Source organism: Macrobrachium rosenbergii, chromosome 13 (assembly GCF_040412425.1).
Source record: "Macrobrachium rosenbergii isolate ZJJX-2024 chromosome 13, ASM4041242v1, whole genome shotgun sequence".
Lineage (NCBI taxonomy): Eukaryota > Metazoa > Arthropoda > Malacostraca > Decapoda > Palaemonidae > Macrobrachium > Macrobrachium rosenbergii.
Window position 1 is genome coordinate 34,931,122 of NC_089753.1, and position 23,591 is coordinate 34,954,712.

The following is a 23,591-nucleotide window of genomic DNA, read 5'->3' on the forward strand; positions in this document are numbered from 1 at the left end:
ATACAATCGCTCAGTTACACTAATGTGGCTTTTTACTTATTTCCGGTCACACTGTAATGATGCACCATAAATGACCGTATGTTCTGCCTGTAATGTCGACATATCTTTGAAAAAGTACGAAGTGAAAAAAGGTATCAGAAATGAACGCTAAAAGAGAGGAAGAGATCCAAAGGTAGGCTACAATGATGTTTCGTATTAAGATAACAAAATTCATGATAACAGCAAATAAAATTTCAAAATTTACTTGGCCTATCTTTAATGTCTAGTAAAATGTAAAAACGCGCGTTCCTAATTTGTTTAAAGCCACTTGCAATCAATCAAGGCTTTTGAAGATATCTTACATTAATATAAGATTTTAAGAACATCTCTCGTGATTGATGTGTCAATACGGGGTCCCTGAAATTCTTGGAATCTTCGGTCACTAGTATATTCGCACTTGATGGCGCTATTTCGGTACAGTTTAAAAAAACAACTTTTTAATTGTAATCATTCCACCGAATTCAAGGATTAAAGGCACGTCCCATTTATTCATATAGGCGAATAAATTTTTAAAACTAGACTGACAACTATTTTGTTTTCATAAATTCGAAAAACGTATTCGCAAATTCCTTAACATTTATTTCCATTTCTGTAAGCTCCGAGGCCCCTCAATATTTAGGCTCGTCTACCCTTTATTCCGGGTGATGGCCGTTTTCTCTTACTGGCAGTGGAAGGAAGATGTAGGAGGATCTACGCTAATTCCCAGGTAACGCCAAGAAATTATAGTGTACACACTAACTACAATAAAACCCAACAAAAACGATAGAAAATCTCAGTGATGGCCTAAACGTTACAACAGACAAATAACAAGCATGCACATAGTATGCATCCTTCAATTATTGGTTTACTTACGTTAAGATATAAATCCTGTTTTACTGACCTACGGCAATTTCCACCCACAGTATTATAATAAAACTTCCTTTATATTTTCAGACGTCAATTCATAAACGAGAAACTAGAAGCTTCAGTTGCACCAGCTGATAGCCTTTATCATAAATTATGACACTACTGTGACGTAGCTTTTAGTTTGTCTGGAGAAAACTGCAATGGAGAACCTTAAATTTGGAATTTAAATGAACCCCTGCATTAGCTTTCTCCATCTTTAAAGTCATACGAATTTCATTTTCATAAAGAAAAATGAGGGTTGAGTTTTGTTAATACTACAGTTAAAACAATATTACTCTCTAAGCAGAAAACAGGAAAATTACTGCTCGTTTGCCTCATTTTCGTACAGAGGAATCGCATTTACGATCAGATTTTGTAGGGATAATCGACTTTCAAACCACCAGAAACATGAAACATGTTTATGAACATATGGACATACAATATATCCGTATAGATATAATCATAAGTAAAAAATTCAACAGGTATTCTTTGAATACTACACACTAATTGAAAGCTTTTTAAATGCAATTGATAAGCATATGGACATAGTTATGTATATCCACATACGTAATAATTTCAAGTGAAATTATTAGAAATATTGTTTGAATATTAAACGCTATTAAATGCAATCAATAATTTTAAGAACACTTCGGGTAATTCTTGTTTTCCTAATCCTACTAGTCCAAAACATTTTAAAGTCTTATGGTACTGTAGCTTTTTTTTGTTTGTTTGTTTCGGCTATGTTGCAGCCAAAATTTGCACGAAATAACCAATATGCGTTTTCATTCCGGAACTGAAGCCTAGATCACCTGATGACTTTTTTTGCTCTAACATAGATAAATATTTGCTGTTTGACCCAAGAGCTGGTAGCTAAATGCTAAAATGGGCTACAAAAAGTTATCAGACACAGCCTTTACGTGAACACCGAAGTTGGCACTGGGTTTGCATGAGGATTTGAATTGGATTGGCACGTCAAGTCTTTTCAAAACTCATTTAAATCTTATTTATCACCAGAGGTTACGCCTTAGTTATCATAAACTCAGTTCTAATTCTCCTAACTTTGTATTTCAGTTTCAACAAACTCACTGCTTCATTTACCATAAGTTCCTGTTGCCATTTATTTTATTCCATTTCCACCGCCATCAAAACATTTCTTACAGAAAGTAGCCTTAGAGCAAAACCTACTGGAAGGTTCCGTCCTAATGGCAAAATGGATATCCATTCTTTCCGTTTAACTGTATTGCTTTAACCTGAAGTCTTCTTTCAGGAATGACAGACAGATTACTCAGTTCAAGTTTGTTCACCCATGACAGTGCCCAAAGATATATTATTGTTTTAAATTCTCCCTTTTTCTAGATATTATTCACCAAATGGCTACAACTCTGTCAAGAGGACTTCCTTTTAGTCCGGTTGAATATTGCCCCACTATGAGAGCCACTGCGGGTATAGCTCAGCTAAAGCGTGTTCTAAAAAAAATATTTTGTATATTTCTGATAAAGTACTGCTTGAATAATCACCTCACCAGGGATGGTTCTGGGCAGCACAGTACTAAAAATCCGCACAGAGTTACTTCGGCATTATCCTTTTCACGGAATCTTTTCCAAGATTGGTTAAATGTTAACCTGTTCCAGAATTATAATACTTGCAAAGGCTAGCTCAGCAAACGTTTCGCCCTAAAAAGTTTTTCGAGATTCACTTCGCAACTTTCTCCCCTTTATCACCACCAACAAGCTACGATGATTTCAATTCGTACTCGTCTTGACCCTTCTTCTCTTGATGTCGTTCTCCTTCTTCAGGTGTAGCTTTTTTTCCAGATCCTTCACTAGATGTTCAGGAAGCGCCATTTTTCTGGAGGGAAAAGGAGAGAAACAGTTATGAGCCTGGCTGAACTATTTATGTTCTTGACTTTATAATAATTATGCGCATATAATGTGTGAGAAACAGTGAATAAGATGCTGCCCAAATATCTACTGCTGCAATGCGTTTTCAAGTTGCTGGAACACACGCACTACTTCCACTTAAAAAGGTAGAAAATATGTCCGCTTTACAATGTATGTCCGTCACAATCGGAAACAAGGCCATAAATATCTAGCTTTTGTCATTTTTCATTTGTTACAGTTTTTAAGTGTTGTATTAATCTCAGTACATTCTGGTCTTTTAATCTGTGAAACCGCGTACCTGACTAAACTAACGAAGTAATCAACTGCCGATGACCCTAATATCTGGGTTTAAAACAACAAAACAGTGAATGGCTCCACTGGCAGCAAGAACGCCCCCAATGGTAGCAATGATTATCTCCAGCCTGCGATATTGTTCCCAATGTCTGCAAAGAACTTAAGTCCCTAAAATCAATACCAGAATTCCCAAAACCAGTACAATACCAGTGTCCAGTATCAATGCCCTTAACTCCAAAGCCAGCGCCGATACTTCCACTGTCAGCATCGGTCTCTTAAAAGTCAAGAACACCCCAGTTTTAAAAGCTAATGACAAGTCTCCCAATTCAATTATCAGTCTCAAAGCCTGGCCAGTGTTGAAATCAAGAACCTAAAGTTCCAGTGGACCCTAATGCTCACTAACCGAAAGCTTCCAGTCTCCAGCCTGGACCGCACCCACCTCAGATCATTCAGAGTATCAAGTTTGAGTCTGGTGAGGGCTGCCTGCCTCAGCTTCACCTGCAGGATTTCTTCTTCCTTCTCCCTCTTCAACAGCTCGGCTTCCTTGGCCCTTCTCTCGGCGTGCTCTTCAATCTGCGCTTTTATTCGGGCTTCGTAATCTTCCTTGGCCTAGTGTAAGTTAAAAACAGACAATGTTTAATCGAATAACATTTGTACAAAAGGCGAGTTATGGTGAAACAGGTCGTGCTTTGACATTCACAAAAAATTTGCTAATCTTTCATACTATGCTATCTTTTATTTGAGTTTCACTTATTTTGAAAACAAAATTCTTTGGTTAAGTGAATGGATCATTATACCTGTTCGTTATATTGTATTCAAACCTAAAATGCTTTCACAATTACCTCACTTAATGGCACCGACTCTCAACAAGGCAGTATCAAATAATACCACCATGAGTGTTTATATATTCAAGCTGGATACAAGAGGTTGTTAGCTGACTGAACCTTGCAACAAACCTTCCATCAAGTTGCAATGGGTCATAATGAGGCCCAAAAACTACAGATCACAGAATTAAACCAATCAATCACCTTCTGAGCCTTCTGAATTGTCATCCGCTCCCTCTCCTCGGTGATCATCCAGTGATCGGTCTTTCTTAACAATTCTTCCTTCTTCTTCAGTGCCTCCGCCATCCGCGCCCTCTGTCGGTCTTCTATCTGCTGCCTCCTCTCTTTCGTTATCTTGGCGTCCCTCTCGGCCTTCTGTTTGGCTTCTTCCAGTTCCTTCTCTCTCCATTCGCGCTCCAGCTGTGTGCACGGAAGCAAAATGGCTGTCTACAGGAGGAACTAAATGGGGTGTGCTGTACAATGCTTCATCATCAGTCACATAAATGGGGATAAAGAGTACCCTGTATCCCAAAATGGTAACTGAATTGAATTGAAATGGAAATTGACAGTAAAAGGTTTGAAAGGTGTAACGGGAGGAAAACCTCGCAGATGCATGCACTATGAATCAATTGTTAGGAGAGGGTGGAGAGTAAGATGGAAGAAAGGGAATATGAAAGGAGGTACAGTAAAAGGAACGAAAGGAGTTGCAGCTAGGTGCCGACGGCACTAGTCCACCACGGGGCCCAAGATGGTGACGAATAATAAATAGTAAAAACTGCGACTCGCGCCACTTACGTTCACTGTACATAACTTATCCTTCCAAAACAAATCTATCACTACACCATTCTCAGAGAAACCAATGCTTAATGAAGCTTATAAGCACTTCCAACATCAAAGTTTTTTTAATATTTTTTTTTTTTTTTTTTTTTCGTCGGAACCTCGTTTTAAAGGAAAAAGTGTGAAATCGATTCTCTTTCACTTTCACGTCATGTGCCAACGGCCCCTATTCTCATCCGATTTTGGTGTCCATTATGTTTATTTTTTTTTTTTTTTATGATTTCCAAGCACTTCCTCACCCTGTCTCATTCATGGGTAAGGGATGATCTTATCTCCATTTTACATTAATTATGCGCGAACTCTCTAAAAAATGACAACATAAGAGGGCTTATTTGAATAAAAAAAAAAAATTTTTAATAGGGCTCATCGAAATAAATTTTAGAATATTAAACTTAATAACAGTTATTGGTATAACATTCTCCAGAGTAAGTTTTCCAAGTATGTAGTGTGTTAGTTTCTATCAGTAATGTGTACCTTCTAGTAACGAAAATACCTTATAATAAGGTAAATGCGTTACTTAAGACTGAATACATTAATACCCTTGAAATCAATACAGAAATTTCTTTCGTGTTACATACTGTTGCATTACAGTATTGCTCATAAACAGTCCCAATGCATTACTTAAAAATCATGAGAGAGAGAGAGAGAGAGAGAGAGAGAGAGAGAGAGAGAGAGAGAGAGAGAGAGAGACATAAATAATAAAGTTCCCTCTTCTCTTCTGCCGCCCCTTCCCTTCCCCGTTATCTCTCACCTTCTCCTGTTCTCTCATCGTCTTCAGTTCCTCCCTCTTCTTCTTCTCCAGCAACTTCCTCTCCTGGTCGTGGAGCCAAAGGGCGAGCATGTCCTCCTTCGTCTGCTTGACCATGGCTTCCTCCTCGAGCCGAGCAGCTATCGCTTTCTGCCGTTCCTCTGCTTCGAGGACGACCTGCGGGAGAATGATTGGGTTTAACTCTGGCTTTCCCGAAGATGAGTAAATCATGAATGTGAATTGAACTGAATATATAATTTAGGCTAAAAGAACAAGCAGTGGGACCTATGAGGTCATTCAGCGCTGAAGTATTGACAGTAATAGGTTTGAAAGGTGTAGCAGGAGGAAAACCTCAAAGCAATTGCACTATGAACCAGTTGTTAGGAGAGGGTGGAAAGTAAGATGGAAGAAAGAGAATATGAAAGGAGGTACAGTAAAAGGAACGAAAGGGGGTTGCAGCTAGGGACCTAGAGAAGGCACGCTGCAAAGGATATGACGAGCCATAAAATGAATGAGAATTCTTTCCACCTTCGCGTCTCTAAGCTTGCTCAGCTTGAGCTCCTCTTCTCTCCTGATCCCCGCTTCCACCATGACGCGCTTCGCGGCTACTTTGTCTTTCTTCTTCTTCTCTTCCTTTTTGCGCACTTCGTACGCCTGCTCGTTCTTGTACTTGACGATTTCCCTCGCCACGGCCTGGGCTTCCTGGTCGTGGTGTAGAATTAAATGAAAAATGTCATTAATCAAGATATATACAGTAATTCAATATTGTTTGTAGGATTAACAATGATCAACATAATTCGATGTTCTTGGTAACATTTTCTATCGTTATTGAATGGTACGACCGTTCCGTTAAGACAAACGTATAACCGTTATATTTAACATGTTGATAAAACAATCGATGAAATTAATTAAGGAGGATCATAAACTGAATTTCACGCTCTATAGTGATTCAAAATCTAAAATCAGAAAAGTATTGATGACTACTCATTATCAATAATTCTAAAAACTGTTCACACACTACATTCAAAATCGTACGTTTTCCTTATCAAATATTGAAAACTGCTGATAGGTAAACTCTTAAGAGAAAAAACTCGAAAATTCTGCAAATATGTCTGAAGGGGATTTGATATTTTGTTCACATACCTTACTGCCTTTTTTTATGTGAATTATTTTCTCAGTCAGTCATTTTAAGGCTACTTTAATCACAGATGTTAAGAAGAGAATGAGTAGTTTACCGATCCAGGATGGCTTCACAGAAAAAGACAATGGTCATTGTCGAATCCTTAACTGCCAACAGTGAATAACAATTCCCCATACTTGAACTCCATACACCATCAAATAAGTCTCATCAGCTGCGCATTGAATATCCATACACATTGCACCACTCACCAACCTTGCATGCAATATCTCGGTTACAAGGCATTATCAAACCCATACTTCTAATACCCCATTCGTTTCCTCATCATCTGTCAAGCTCTTTGTGGGGCTTCTTCTCTGCCCTCCTCGCCATCCTTATGAACTATACCCTCTTTTGACCAACCTGTCATCCTGCACTCTTTCCACAAAGCCAAATCATCTACGAACACTTCGATCTATCTTTCACCTGTGGTACCCTTTTAACAAACTCACAAACAAAAACATATATACATACATACATTAAAACCAACTTAGCAACATTATACATAGTACAGCATTGTATACATACCGAACAATTCCAGTTACAGATATACTTGAAGAAAAAGTCCCTCTATCAATAGTTAATTACATTTCTCCTTCGTCTAAAAGTCTTCTCATTCCCGTCCCTTTCCTCTCCTCCCTCTCCTTTCCTTTCAATGCCCCTTACCCTTTTCTCTCCCTCTCCTAACCCCCTTTCCCTCCCTCTCCTGGTCTCTATCCCGCCCCCTTCACCCCCCTTCCAGCCCTCCCTCGCAATCTCCCTTCGCCTCACCTTCTTCTTCTCCTTGAACTTCTGCTGCTTCAGTTCCTCCTGGTATTCGATCTGCTTGTTGAGGGCGTCCGCCGCCAGCTTCGTGGCCTCCTGCTTGGCCTTCTCTCTCTCCGCCTCCTCCTCGAGGCCCTTCAGGCGGGCGGCCTCCATCTCGGCGGCCTGGCGTTCCTCCTCCTCTTTTTCCAGTTGCCTGTCGGTTAAAAAAAAGGCCACTGAAAAAGTATAACCAGTGTTCTCCACATTAAAATTAAGCAAAATGAAATATGGATTAGAAAACGCCGAGAAAATATATTTTTATTATGGCATAAAAACCCCCATTTCCCCTGGAAATCCCGAAAAGGATGTGTAAGGGAGAGCGTGTGTGTATGAGAGAGAGAGAGAGAGAGAGAGAGAGAGAGAGAGAGAGAGAGAGAGAGAGAGAGAGAGAGAGAGAGACTGTCATGCTTTAAGTATCTCACTGCGCGCCTGCTAAAGCGTCCACTGACCACACACTCAAAGATTAAAACCACAGGCCAAATCTCTCTATGGTATATAAACGTCCCAGTGATATTCAAAACATGGCTTCCCCATACACGGACATCATGAGATAATGCATATTGCAGGTACTGTGAAGTTACAGGGCCTCAGATACGCGTACATTGCCAGAGTTCAATTATGCATCAACAAAGGGGATCCAGTATTAGCTACCCGGGAGCATACATACTATATATATATTCCTCAGATGTATATATATATATATAAAACTCACATTAATTATATATATATATATATATTTTTTTTTTTAAGTTAAAGTTCTCCTGGGCCTCTGTAGGCTCATAGGGCAGGCGCTGATCTCCAGTTTCTTAAGCGATTCATTTACACAAACTGCTGAATTGTGGATGAAACCCTCAACAATAGGAGAAGTTTCACACACCTACACACAGGGCTTATCAGTAGCACGTTTAGCCAGCCTAAACGCAGTGCGCCAGTCAAAATATCCTACATTGTTTCTCATACTTCCTATATATACATATATATATATATATATATATATATATATATATATATATATATATATATATATATATGTATATATGTCTGTATATATATATGTATGTATGTATATATATACATACATATATATACACATGTAGTATGTATATGATTGTACGTTTTAGTAATATTATATATATATATATATATATATATATATATATATATATATATATATATATATATATATATACACACACATTATATATATATATATATATATATATATATATATATATATATATATATTATATATATATATATATATATATACATACACATACACAAATATAATCGTAAACTTAAATAATCGCCTTTCCTTCTGCTCCCAAGTTGATCATTCACTACTATACCCGCTTCCATTTTCTATTGATCAGAAGTAAAAACGCAAGAACGGTCAACAACAGAACATAGTGCTACAATGAAACAAGAAAAAATTAACACGAAAAACGAAGAATCTGATGTATTGGAAAATACAACTGATCAGAAAAAAAATTGTAATTAACTCCGTCAGATAAAGGGAACAAACAAGGCGGCCATTGAGGGCTGGCAAATCATAAACGAAAGGTTGCCATGGAAATGCTTTGAATTGATCCCGTTCAAAACGTTCAGCATTCGAAGTAAAAAATTTCTGATGATTTGAAAATGAAGAGAGTTAGTACGGTATGTTTTGAAGAGGGAAATGCTTATGAATGTGCACAATGATGTCGATATGTTTTGAAGAAGGTCTATATTTATCACTGTGCACAGTGAAGTCAGGATGGAAATACCAATTGTCTTAGTTGCGCTACACTAAAAATCATTAACACTGCCAAATTTTCAGAGCTCAAGATCGTTAATTTGCGATAAAAAAAAATTGGATGAATGTACCTGTTGACAGAGAGCATCTTAACTGAAGCAATTACTTCTTTAAGCCCCTCACAGTCAAACCATTAAAAGACGTCAAGGTTATCTGAATGCAAAGTCTGCCGCAGTCAATGCAAGTGCCCCGTCGCGTGGCGGCTTTCTACCTGCCGTTTTTTTTTTGCGACCCCATGTACGAGCCGAAAAGAAGATCAGCAACGTCCAAAAATACCTTTTGGACAAATACGATCCTTTTCAGGACAACGGCACAGATAATCTCCTTATGCGACCGGAGTCTTTTGGAGGGAGATGAAAAGGAGGGGTCTTGAAGCTAAGCAGAATGACGTGGGGTAAACAAATCCTCCACTCTCTCTCTCTCTCTCTCTCTCTCTCTCTCTCTCTCTCTCTCCGTGTCCTGTTTCTTTTGGGGTCCTGGTCTCGAAATTGCAATAGTATCTTTGAGGTCTTCCGTGATGGATTCGTTTCCTATTCTTTATTCCGCGGCCTTGTATGGGCGCCTTAACTTCTTTGTGTACGTATGCAAGCTACTGCACTCTGGTCATGTACCTAATAGACATATCTATACACACACACTATATAATATAATATATATATATATATATATATATATATATATATATATATATATATATATGCAAACACAATTAGGCAAATGATAGAATGCAGTGGCATTTTGAAAGAGAGAGAGAGAGAGAGAGAGAGAGAGAGAGAGAGAGAGAGAGAGAGAGAACAGAACCCCGGATGAACCCTATATCGCCGAATATATATATTCCAATCTTTTCCATATCACTTCCTTGCAAAGGCCGACAGAGTCTACAACACCTTTCCACTAACCACACAATACCAATTTACAACAATTAAGCATCCTTACCTATAAGTTCCATATATTTCAAGATTTTTTTTTTCTAATAGTTTAATCGTCTGCAATCTGTATTTTTAATTGTTATTTCTAATATTGTTTTAATATTATTCTCCATATAATTACTGTCATTACCATTAATATGTATTCTATTTTTTTATTTCTTCAGCAACTGTGTGGATACTGCAGATTATTTTTTGTATATATCATGTTATCTTATGTATCTAGATTGTGTGTATTGTATTTGTATATTCCACGAATATGGCCCAGAGCTGAAATAAAGGATATTATTATTATTATTATTATTATTATTATTATTATTATTATTATTATTATTATTCGTGTCCTAATTATCTCCTTATACCTTTCCCCCCCTATTTTCTAACAATTTTCATCAAGATTCGAAAGTATTTATAGAAAGGCACCAATTTGAATATGTTTTCCATTCTCATTACGTAAGATTACAAGATTTGAATATTTCTATAAGCTTTGGTAAAGTATGGCGATTCTTTACTAAGGCAGGCATAACAGTCATGTGGAATTTAAACTTCATTAAACTGGAACATACTGTAATACATACAAACACATGCATACATATACATATACATATACATATATATATATGTATATGTATATATATATGTATATATATGTATATATATATATATATATATATATATATATATATATATATATATATATATATATATATGTTACAGGTATATAGCGAAACAAGGCATTTCACGAACTGCCTGAAATTTCAGGCAGATAGCGAAAGGGACCTAGGGACATTTGATCCCCCAGGGGCAAGTACTAAGCACAGCGAAATACATTTTATCCCCCAGGGGCTAGTACTAAACACAGCGAAATACATTTGATCCCCCAGGGGCTAGTACTAAACACAGCAAAATACATTTGATCCTCCAGGGGTAGTACTAAACACAGCGAAATACATTTGATCCCCCAGGGGCTAGTACTAAACACAGCGAAATACATTTGATCCCCCAGGGGCTAGTACAAAACACAGCGAAATACATTTGATCCCCCAGGGGCTAGTACTAAAAACGGCGAAACAGTAGGTGAGTCACTGCTTCGTCGTGTTTAGTAGTAGCCCCGGGTTTTGGGAGGGGAGGGGATCAAATGTCCTTTTCGCTATCTGCTTGAAATTTCAGGCAATTCATGAAATGCCTGGTTTTGCTATCTGCCTGACACACACACACACAATATATAAATATATATATATATATATATATATATATATATATATATATATATATATATATATATATATATATATATATATATATATATATATATAAAAGACAATTCATTTAACGAGGAGTGGAACTCCAGTGAAAACAAAAACGGTCACTGCCAGTTTGACATTTCAACGGCTGAATAAAGGATGAGTCACCACAACATTAGCTGTTCCATGCACCTATACACGCAAGGTTGATCAGAAGCATGACGAACACCCTTACTTAAAGCTATGGCGTTCATCTCAGTCAATCACTTCCTGAATATTATGACCCCTCCTTTCCACCACCTCTTACACTCCTATCCAGCACGTTCTGTGTCTCCATACTCTTCCTCCTAATACTTCTTTTCATCATCCAATCCATGTTGTATTTACCGCCCATATTCACATTCCATAACTCTCTGTCTACATCTACTTTCTCCAATTTTTTGCATCACACTTTCCAGAACGCTTACCTCAAAAAAAAAAAAAAAATGAAAAAACTCTTAGTGTCACATAACAATTTACCTTAAATACGATTTCCTCTCAACCGAAATACTGCCTTTCTCTTAATTCTATCGTAAGCTCTTTCCAGAACCTTGTCTGGCATATATATCCTTTTACCTGTACTGCACAGTTCCCATATTCCTATTTCATAGTAAATCCATACACCGTCTCTTTCTTGTTTAATCCCATATTGCTATTCCCCTATCGGTTCTTATGTCTTACTTTCTCAATCAAATCCTAGCGACTATCTCTAGTGCGTTAAGTAATGTTACGAGGCTTCAGTTCTTACTGTCTCCATTACGTATACCTTTATACAAAGGAACAATTATTCCTCCCACTTAGTTTAAAAATAACGTGCTTCTAACAAGCAAGGCCCTCTGAAAATCCATTTTCATAAGACCTGTATCTTATTCATTCCAGGAACTCCATTCCTATCAACAATTCCAACTCTTTCTCAGCCACCCAGCACAACCACCACTGCATATTCTCCCAACTCAGCTCAGCACAGATTCTGACTTCTGAAAAAATTCTCATTCACTCTCATTCTTTTTCATTGCTGAATCAAATATACTCAGTATTACGGTTTTAACCACGTTTGTACCCTTTCACCAATCCCTAGAGTCTTCCTGAAATGACAAGCGCTGCTCAGTCCACAGCTCTACAACTCAGTTAACCCCTCCCCCCACCCAATCACTTCTCTTCCTGTTCCTGCACATGATATGCCATGTCATGTTTGTTATACAATGCAAAAAATTTACACAATGCAAAAAATATTAGCCTCACTCGCCTGTTTTGCAACAGAAGCACAGGGTATGGGACTGCAAACCCCATGGCACCCGCCCCAAATTATTCGGCTATTTTCATCTCAAACTGTATATATATATATATATATATATATATATATATATATATATATATATATATATATATATATATATATATATATATATATATATATATATGTGTGTGTATGTATATATATATATTATATACACATGCACACATATACAAATATATATACAAAATATATATATAATGTGTGCGCGTGTGTGTGTGTATAAAACCACTACTTTACCTATTTTGAAAGAACTCAGTCCTGCTTTTACACTTTTATATTCCGTCTGTGTTTCTCGCTAATGCATCTGGGACTCCACGATTGTTTTTGTCTTTTTCTATTTTCTCGAACTCTGTTTCGATCATATAAAAAAACACGTCAAAGGGTAAGGCGACTTTTATTTTGATGGACAGGGAGACGCAAAAATGAAAAGGATGACAAAATGGAGGGGGAATTTTTTTTTTTCAGGGCAGAAGATATAGCTACAAAAAGCTGTGAGAGAGAACGAGAGGATTTGAAGGATAACGGAGGTGAGAAATGAAGATGAAGAGAGGAAGAGATGAGAAGAAGGAGGAATGAAAGGTGTAGCGATGGGGGTGAGTAATAGATAAATAGCACCCAGTCCTGTTTACAGTACAAGTGTCATCTTCGATGGAGAGAGAAGTTTTTTTGTCTTTTTTTTGGGGGGGGGTTGCTGAGAAGACGGGGATGGGGAATTTGCGAATGTCAGTTATCTTACTGATTATTAAAACATTGATACACCTAAGGAAAATTACAGGGCTATTCACCTAAGTTGTCCATAACCCAGTGACTCCTTCTAACCAGTCCTTTCAAAACAGTCCACAAGCTGCCCAGTGTCAACTACGGGAAAAATGGACATATTCAATAGCCTTGTACTTCTCTCTCTGAACTTAAAATAAATGGTAGCACTTTTCTTCCCTAATGTACGGACTATAGATCGACAGTAATTTTACTGGGCAGGGCGTAATAATGGTGACAGCATTTCCATTGGCCAGCGTATAAACGAGTACCAGTACTTTTCTTGCCAAGCAATAGCGTGGCAGTAATTTTGCTCGCGTGTATACTAATCACAGAGCAGCAGTACTTTTGCTTTCGAATGTGCGATTAAGTACTACCGTAAGGCTAACAGCACTTCTGTTAATGAGATTAGGATTGATGGAAACATAGAAAGTCACTTGAAATTTACAGGACCTTAAATTGGTCACGAAGTCTGCAGGTGGGTTTGCCCCATCTATTTGCTCTCCTCCCCGAGAGGTGAAGAGAGTCGTCAATAGCTACCATAAGCTTTAATTGCTCTGATATGTGTGTGTGTGACAGAGAGAGAGAGAGAGAGAGAGAGAGAGAGAGAGAGAGAGGAACCACACTGTAGTTCGAAGCCTCTGACTTTGCATAAACACCTATACATAAATGTCGGGATATTTGTCAAATAACTTGATAACGCAAAATCAGCATCCCACGAACTACTAAAATTGTTTCTAAACTGAAACTGGTTGAGATTAATCCCGAAGCTTTTTGAGGTTAGGTATATATAAACTTATTAAAACATTTATTCTAGACAAAACAGATCCCTTGAATTGAGTAATCATTGTCTACTTTGTCGTCTCCCACACACACACACACACACACACACACACACACACACACACACACACACACACACACACATGTAAAATCTGAACATGATAAAGACTTGCACACACTCGCACAAACACACACAATGTAAAATCTGGAACATAATAAACTTACTATAAAGTGCATTAATCTGTAAACAGCGACCGACAAACACATTCATACAACTTAAAGGAGGCATCTTTAATACTCACGCTCATGACATCTGGCAATGTACGAGTAAAATAAAATAATAAGTTGCAATAGTCAAGATAACGATGATGAGACTGAAACGGTAGTAGTACTCAATACTGTCACTCTGATGGGTATAACTTTAACAATCATAAAAAACAGCATTGGATTTCGTGGACAACAAACTTGCCGAGAAACCTTTAAAGAATATATATATATATATATATATAAATTCTTCTTAACAGCACCGCATAGAACCTCTCTCTCTCTCAAATTCCTAAACCCAAGGCAAACTAAGGCAATCAGCAACGAACGACTTTCGGTCAAGTGAAGGAAATTATTATTATTATAAACTGTATATTACACGAGGGTTCGAGCTGACAGGGTAACGCGAATCATTTAAGCGAGGCCAGTCTCGAAACTTACACGCATGAAGAGTAAAAAGTCAAATAATTATGTTGATCAAGACTGTATGGTTAAAATTAGTATTATAGTAAAGCTTACGCCAAAAGCTTTTTTGTCTGTCTGTCTGTGTTGAATTTTCCTCGTTTTGTTCTTATTCTTTAATGAAGTCTTTTCCTTAAGCTTTTAAATCTAACGCTAAAATCGAAGTTACGCTTCTAGCTAACGACTTTCTTTTGTGCGTGCGGCCCCGTGCGTATTCTTTGATCTTCCCTTTTTTAAGGCAATCATTTTTCCTTCCCAATTTGCGAAGCGTAATTCTAAACTCTTTATTCCTATGCTTTGATCTTCGCTGCTAAAGCGCCGTGTGTGTGTGTGTGCGTTTGTGCGTGTGTGTAATTCGGAACAGGAAAAACGACCGAACAATAAAAGGACCCGTGTTTGTTTCCCGCGATTATTTTTAGACGCAAGATCCGCCATCTTCGGTTTCTCAGTCCGATTCGGTTTATTGTTGTTCGTTACCTTATGTGTCGCTTCTCCAGGACCTGGGCCTCCCTGATGGCGTGGCACTTCGCTGCCAGGACGAGCCTTCGTAGCTCCTTCACCTCTTCCTCGCGCTCGAGCTCCTGACGGGAACGGCGGTCGTCCTCCTTCATGATATCCTGAGGGAGTCAGGCCAGTTAATGATGGATGCGAGAGTTGGTTCATTTGCTTTGTGGAGATTGTTACTGTTTGGTCTGAAAGGGAGAAGGATTGTTGGGAGAGAGAGAGAGAGAGAGAGAGAGAGAGAGAGAGAGAGAGAGAGAGAGAGAGAGAGAGAGAGAGAGAATCGGAGTAGGTGAAGATGGAGTTGATTGTTTATGTTTTGGTGATTGTTACGGTTTTGGAGAGAGAGAGAGAGAGAGAGAGAGAGAGAGAGAGAGAGAGAGAGAGGTGAAGATGGAGTTGATTGTTTGTTTTGGTGATTGTTACGGTTTGGAGAGAGAGAGAGAGAGAGAGAGAGAGAGAGAGAGAGAGAGAGAGAGAATCGGAGTAGGTGAAGATGGAGTTGATTGTTTATGTTTTGGTGATTGTTACGGTTTGAGAGAGAGAGAGAGAGAGAGAGAGAGAGAGAGAGAGAGAGAGAGAGAGAGAGAGAGAGAGGTGAAGATGGAGTTGATTGTTTGTTTTGGTGATTGTTACGGTTTGAGAGAGAGAGAGAGAGAGAGAGAGAGAGAGAGAGAGAGAGAGAGAGAGAGAGAGAGAGCGTATTAAATATTGGAGAACAGTATTATCAAATGCACGAGTTACCAAAGTGTGCTCGCCATTTGCACAAGGTATTACTTGAAAACGTTATATAACGGAATTGGCATCTTAAATAAAAACAGCAATACATACGACAGCATACAATTTAAGTGACATCATTCACAACCAGATTAATATCCTCGAGGCAGTGAAAGTTAACGTTGAATCAGGAAATGCCGATTTACCAGGACCCCAAATTTCATAAATTCCATAAATTTCATAAATTCCACATACTCCACAAATTCCATAAATTTCACAAATTTCATAAATTCCATAAATTCCACATACTCCACAAATTCCATAAATTTCACTAATTTCATAAATTCCATAAATTTCACAAATTTCATAAGCGTCCAGCTAAAATGAAGTTTTTTGTGTCATCGTCAGTTTGCTTCACAAAAACATTGCTGGCTTTATAACTGAATCGCTTGCACTAACAATAAGGGGTAGAAAGATACTACTGCAATAAGTGAAGAATTCACTGGCAGGAGATGGTGAATAATTGATGACAACCAGAAGTCTTCAGAATAAGGGATAAGATTCAGAAACAAGTATAAAATGTGAAGTTTTTTTTTCGGCGCAATCGAGTTTTCTGTGCAGCCGCTACAGCGTGTAATCATGGCCACCGAAAATAGATCTATCTTTAAGGGGTCCCGGAATAATGCTGTATGAGCACGGCCCATGAAACTTTAACCACGGCCAGGTGGTGGCCTATCCTATATCGTTGCCTGGTGCACGATTATGGCTAACTTTAACCTTAAATAAAATAAAAACTTCTGGGGCTAGATCGCTGCGATTTGGTACGTTTCATGATTGGAGGGTGGATGATCAACTTAACAATTTGCAGCCCTCTAGCCTCAGTATTTTTTAGACCTGAAGGCGGACAGAAAAAGTGCGGCACAAAGCCGGCACAATAGTTTTCTTTTACAGAAAACTAAAAATCAGTCAAAATCAGTCGTGCCATTACAGTACACAGACAAAAGCATTCTGGAACAGCAATCTTTCCACATTCTTTCTACTAAAACATCCATTAGTGCCTATTGTGTTTGTTATTTCTGAATAAAAACGACTATTTTGAAAGCAGCGATTTCAATCTGAAGCAGAATATTGGTATTCCAACGGGCTTTGGACTTGGCTCAGATTTTGTCAGCCTTTCCTTCCATCATTATGCATCTAATTCTATGCCTAACACTCGCACAAAATATGCACGCACGCACACACACACACTGGGACAGAAAAAAGTAAAAAAGTAAAACCCTACTCTTGCTCTCTGAGAGAGAGAGAGAGAGAGAGAGAGAGAGAGAGAGAGAGAGAGAGAGAGAGAGAGAGAGAGACCCTAGTCTTGCTCTCTGAACATGAAATATGAGAGAGAGAGAGAGAGAGAGAGAGAGAGAGAAGAAACCCTAGTCTTGCTCTGAGCATGAAATATGAGAGAGAGAGACCCTAGTCTTGCTCTCTGAACATGAAATATGAGAGAGAGAGAGAGAGAGAGAGAGAAACCCTAGTCTTGCTCTGAGCATGAAATATGAGAGAGAGAGAGAGAGAGAGAGAGAGAGAGAGAGAGAGAGAGAGAGAGAGAGAGAGAGAGAGAGAGACAATCCTGACGGCATGAACTAACCAACCCACCTTCTCCTCCGCCTTCCCTGGCGGCCACATCTGGAGGCTCTTGATATTCTCCTGATACCTCCTCCTGCGGTATCGGGCTTCCATCTGGTCGTGCAGTATCCTCCTCTTCTCCTTCTCCTCCAGGGCCACCCTGGCCGCCTCCTTCGCCTTCTGCAGCTGCTTCAGACGACTCTCTTCGCTCACCTGGAGAAGAGGTTGGTTATGAAACCAAAGGAAAATGGAGCAGCAATCAATATGCACTTTAAATGAAATAAGAATATGATTTTTAAATTTTAAAATTTTAAATAAAAACATATGTAAGATGGTTGGTTATGAAACCAAAGGAAAATGGGGCGGCAATCAATATGCACTTTAAATAAAATAATATAATTTTAAAATTTTAAAATTTTAAATAAAATCATTATATGTAAGGAGTGATAAACACTAGACGACTTAAAATAGAACAGAATGTAGAATTTAGGCCAAAGGCCAAGCGCTGAGGCCTATGAGGTCATTCAGAGCTGAAAAGGAAATTGAAAGTAAGGTGGTTTGAAAGATGTAACAGGAGGAAAACTTCGCAGTTGCTCTTTGAAACAACTGTTAGAGAGGGTGGAAAGTCAGGTGGAAGGAAGATAATATGAACGGAGGTACAGTAAAAGATATGAAAGAGGTTGAAGCTACGGGAGACGACTTAAAAGAAAACACAAATATATGAGGGAAATTTAACCCTAGGAGGGAGAAGGCCATCGCATAACCCAAGACCGGCTAGCAAATTCCTGAGATGTATGCTAGTATTGCACCAGCCCCGATTTTTACGCCATGCCCCTACGTTAGGTTAGGTTCAGTTAATCTAATATTTCCAGTGTACTTTGGGCGTGGGAAACGTGAGATTATTTTTCAACGTAATTCTATGGTTGGTTTTTAAGATATGGCGTCCCGTTTTTTTCAGGGAAAGGTCCCGGTACTCTGTTACATCTCGGGAAAATGCCACCGGCCACAACTCGTCACTGACAGCAGTGAGCACCTAGAAATCAATTGAGCAAAGAGAGACTGAAAGCTGGGAGTCGTTCAGAAAAGGGATGCTCTGGTCAGCACTAATCAAAGGTAAAATTTGTAGTGAATACGAAACAAGGACAGTTAATCTGAGAGAAAACAGAAGTCATTCAAGGTCACTCAGTCCCATACCCTCGAATGAAGCTGTCGAAATGACTAGCAGACACACGTGCATGCTTGAAGGAATTTAGCATCTGACCTCGAGTGGTAGAATAAATAAAATTGTAGACAGTCTTAAGAACGAATTAATAAAAAAAAAAAACCTTTCTACTTTCTTCGAATAAAATGGAATGATGTTCCCATAACGAAGTATTATTATTATTATTATTATTATTATTATTATTATTATTGATAACCGTCGTACGGACCAAGGACAAGCTGCCATTAATTTGCAAAGCACGCCTTCATGTTCATGAAAAAAAAAAAAAAAAAAAAAAATAGTGAGCGAATGGAATATGAAAAATGGAACATGGACCTCGAACCGCAAACTTCTCCCAAAATTTTTTAAAGGTCAAATGGACATGCAAACTATTGCCCTTGTTTGGTCCAGGGTCCCGCACCCCACTCCTTCCCCACCCCCAAAAAAAAAAAAAAACAGAAAAAAAGAGAGGGCTTTAATACTCAAAGTAGCGATATAATCTGCTACATGAAGGTTTGTTGGTTTGTTTGGAGAAAACCGAAAGCTAGGAGAGAGTTCCAAATCTTAGAACTGGTTGTGGCATTACCAAAATATCTAATTTTAGGGTGATCATCTACTCACCTGGGCAGCGGCTTCTTTGATGGCCTGGAGTTGTGACTGAGACAGAATGACACCTGGAGGAGCAGGAGCGCTGCGGCATCGGATCTGTCTCACGCTGTCTCTGGCCACGACCATCACCTGCAACGGACATTATGTCAGCATACACACACACATATATGTATATATATGTATATATATGTATATAATTGTAACAGACACAATGCCCTCTTAACTCATCGAATTCTTCGTGCTTTTTTGGATACGCTTGTCACTACAAAGCCTTAAGATCCAAGTGCAAGAAATATGAAGATATTATGATGTCTGGTAGCGGGAAACGAACCCGGGTCCCATAATCACAACGGGTCACTATGTGTATATATAATATATACATATATGTATATATATTTACACAAACATTAAGCTACAAATGTCATTTAACATCCAATTCGGTCTACCTCGGAAATAAGGCCGAAGGGGAATTATAATTGATAAGTGGTTTGCAAATATATATAAAAAATAACTAAATTGATACCTTTTCAGGAGGAGGGAGCGTCTGCCTCTTCATGAGCGGCACGTCGTATATCCCAGGAGGATCCTTCGGAGTGTCTCCTAGCCTGGGCGCTGTAGCAGGGCGCCCTCCGGGCCTCCTGAGCCCTATCATCCTCACGCCGCCCTGGTCCATGATGGTGGCGTCGCGCCCTGGGGCCTCTGAAACGGGGTTACGGTTCGTTTTTAATGACTTCTGAGCAGCAGCGTTGAGGAGGACGGAGGAGGAGTTAGGAGCAAGTGAGGAGAGGACATCAAGAGGAGAGGACATCAAGAGGAAAAGACAAAGGAAAACATTTGTGCAAGATGATAATGATGGCTGGACAGGCCACATTAGAATAAGTGTGATTGTCACGCAAATTATACCAAACAATGCGAGTTCACAAATAATAATAATAATAATAATAATAATAATAATAATAATAATAATAATAATAATAATAATAATAATAATAATAATAATAATAATAACAATACTGTTTTAAGGCAACAGTTAATCCTAAAATATTTCATCAAAATTATTTTCTTTCACCAATGACCCAAGAAGTTATGATTAAAGCGGACAGTGCCTGACTCAGTAAATGGCGCATAGGCCTAAGCCTCCTACCTTGAGGCCAAGGCTAATCACACTCTTATTTCTGTATGATACTGGTTTATATGTAAAAAAAAAAAATTATTCCCGCTAGTCAGCATGACACCAAGCCACCAAATGGCACTTGGTATGGGATTTGCGGCCCCGTACTCTTTTGCTACGATAAGTCGGAGAAATAGGCCTAAAGAGTTACGGGATTTCGAACGTGCACTGATGCGGTACAGAACGGAAATGCCTGAGACTAATTTTGTTGAAAGAGAGAAAGCTGGGTGGGCTACCACATTTGTACGCATCTAATTCCTCCCTGAAAACCTCAAAACCCTCTTCAGTGTTCCTGAGACAGTGAGTACTACTCCCTACCTTGCCTTGCATTTGTCAGCCACTCAAGGGTAAGCGGCACTGCTCTTCACAGTCCTGAGAGCCATGGCCTTTTACTTGAAGAGCAATGCCGCTCAGCCTTGAGTGGCTGACAAATGCAAAGCAAGGTAGGGAGTAGACTCACAGTGTCAGGAACACTGAGGAGGGTTCTCAGGTTTACAGGGAGGAATTAAATGGGTACAAACGTGGTATAGTCCATTGCCTGCGGGGGTAAAATTTTGTACGGCAAAAGAAAAAAAATATGTGATGCAGTAGGTGTTCAAGGCTCAGGAACAGAAAAGATGAGAGTGCGTTTGTGTTTAATTGAGACAGAGATTGAACAGTTGGCAGGTATGATATGCCTCAAGTTGATGAGAAAGTGTCTTATGGCCACGGGTTCTGAAAAAACTTCTTGAAAAAAATGTGGTTACCAAAGAAGAATATGTGACATGTTCTTGGAAATGAGACACCAACGAGGAAGATTTCATATGTGTGAGAACAGAAGATGGAAGATGAAAGGAGAGCTAAAACAAGTAAAAAAACGCACCGAAGTTTCTTCGGCGCAATCGAGTTTTCTGTACAGCGTATATCATGGCCACCGGTATTAAAAGTACTGCATATTTCTTAAGTTGTGATGTGAAAGAAGTGCTGAAGTGCAAGGGCCATAATATCCAATATAGATGAGAAAGCGTACAAGACAGAAGTGAGTGGTGCAGCGTATGTAGGTTTAAGAAGTGCCTAATGACATGCGGAAGTTACTGCACAAGGGTTTCATCATATCCAGTGATATATGTGCAAGCACTCAAGACACAAGAACGACTCTTCCCCTCAAATCCACCCTCGGATCTTTCCTAGTTAGTGACCCCCAGGGGTTTTTGGGGGTCGTTATGTGGGACTAATATTTCTTGGGGGTCATTCTCCAGGACTAATATTTCTTGGGAGTTATTTTCCAGGACTAATATTTCTTGGGGTCGTTATCTAGGACTAATATTTCTGGGGGGGGGTTGTTATCTAGGACTAATATTTCTTGGGGGTCGTTATCTAGGACTAATATTTCTTGGGGGTCGTTATCTAGGACTAATATATATTGGGGGTCGTTATCTAGGAATAATATTTGTTGGGGGTCATTATCTAGGACTAATATTTCTTAAGGGTCATCATCTAGGACTAATATTTCTTGAGGATCGTTATCTAGGACTAATATATATTGGGGTCGTTATCTAGGAATAATATTGGTTGGGGGTTGTTATCTAGACTAATATTTTATGATATTTACAGTCTTTTGTTTATGTTTTTACGATCATCTCCAACGGGCTTGTACTAAACACGCCGCAAAGGTGGATAACGGGTTAAAACCCTGGGGGGGTCACTATCTAGGAAAGACCCCCACCCCCTGATGCTGATCTCGAGCTGATGGACTGAAACACGATTCTTCAGACCTATTCTCGAGAGTATCGCCATTGTCGTCCTCCTTACAACCGTTCACTTCCCGATTCTATAGAATAGTCAGCAGAGAGAGAGAGAGAGAGAGAGAGAGAGAGAGAGAAAGGAGTCCATTCTTCTATTCTCAGAATGTCTGTTTTCTCAGCGTAACTTGGGAAGGGCGCTGTTGGGCTACCTTTTATTAAAGAAAAACGGTTTCCGTGTGGGTTTGTTTCTTTAGGCCGACTACAATTCTTTTCCTTTATTTCCGTTTCTTTGTTTGTTTAACATATTTTTAAGTCTCTCTCTCTCTCTCTCTCTCTCTCTCTCTCTCTCTCTCTCTCTCTCTCTCTCTCTCTCTCTCTCTCTCTCTCTCTCTCAGCAAATAAACAGTTCTCTATTCTGAGTGGCTGCTGAAAAATCAGTAACTCGCTCAACAAATATAGTTCACTATTGTGCCTGTTTAAAAATTAGTATCATTCTATTTGTCTAATTTTGTCTATTTCAATCTACCAACATAAAGCTACTTTTATGCCCTCAGTTTAGCTAACAGTTTTTTTTATTTACCCTCCCCCCCCTCTCTCTCTCTCGAACACACACACACCCACGCACAAACCTAATTTTAACTTCATACTCGTTATTTTCACACTTCACTAACTTTTCCTTCCCAACGCCTGCACCAACTGTTTCCGCTTTCAAAATATAGCTTTAAGAGTCCTTATTAAAAGTACTGCTTATTATATTCCTCTCAGGTCGAGTTGACCTCATTCACGTACTTACCAGATTTATCGTATTTATAGGCATGACTTCTCCTAGACTACAATATAATGACCGTTGTATAGAACAGTTCCATGTTGTCACACGGCGCTGTTTTTATTTCTGATTTCCTGATGCAATGCTTCGCTTACTCTGGTATTCAAATGTCAGTTTTGGATGATTTTGAGTCCAGTTTTATTTTTCAAATTTAAGCAAATTGTCAAT

At 38.8% G+C, this 23,591-nt stretch overlaps 1 protein-coding gene across 2 annotated transcripts in view; it reads right to left on the reverse strand.

Moving 5' to 3' along the window:
* Nucleotides 1-325: 325 nt before the first annotated feature.
* LOC136845168 (cilia- and flagella-associated protein 45-like) overlaps nucleotides 326-23,591 on the reverse strand; it is a 35,146-nt gene continuing 11,880 nt past the window's right edge. For both annotated transcript variants that reach the window (XM_067115131.1, XM_067115132.1), the window contains exons 2-11: nucleotides 20,226-20,401; nucleotides 19,715-19,831; nucleotides 17,923-18,105; nucleotides 15,535-15,674; nucleotides 7,456-7,645; nucleotides 6,036-6,209; nucleotides 5,511-5,684; nucleotides 4,127-4,342; nucleotides 3,538-3,707; nucleotides 326-2,772 (exon numbers count right to left, since the gene is read on the reverse strand). In XM_067115131.1, coding sequence (XP_066971232.1) covers nucleotides 2,667-2,772; nucleotides 3,538-3,707; nucleotides 4,127-4,342; nucleotides 5,511-5,684; nucleotides 6,036-6,209; nucleotides 7,456-7,645; nucleotides 15,535-15,674; nucleotides 17,923-18,105; nucleotides 19,715-19,831; nucleotides 20,226-20,401 — 1,646 coding nt within the window. In that variant the 3' untranslated portion in view covers nucleotides 326-2,666. The remainder of the gene's footprint in view (nucleotides 2,773-3,537; nucleotides 3,708-4,126; nucleotides 4,343-5,510; nucleotides 5,685-6,035; nucleotides 6,210-7,455; nucleotides 7,646-15,534; nucleotides 15,675-17,922; nucleotides 18,106-19,714; nucleotides 19,832-20,225; nucleotides 20,402-23,591) is intronic.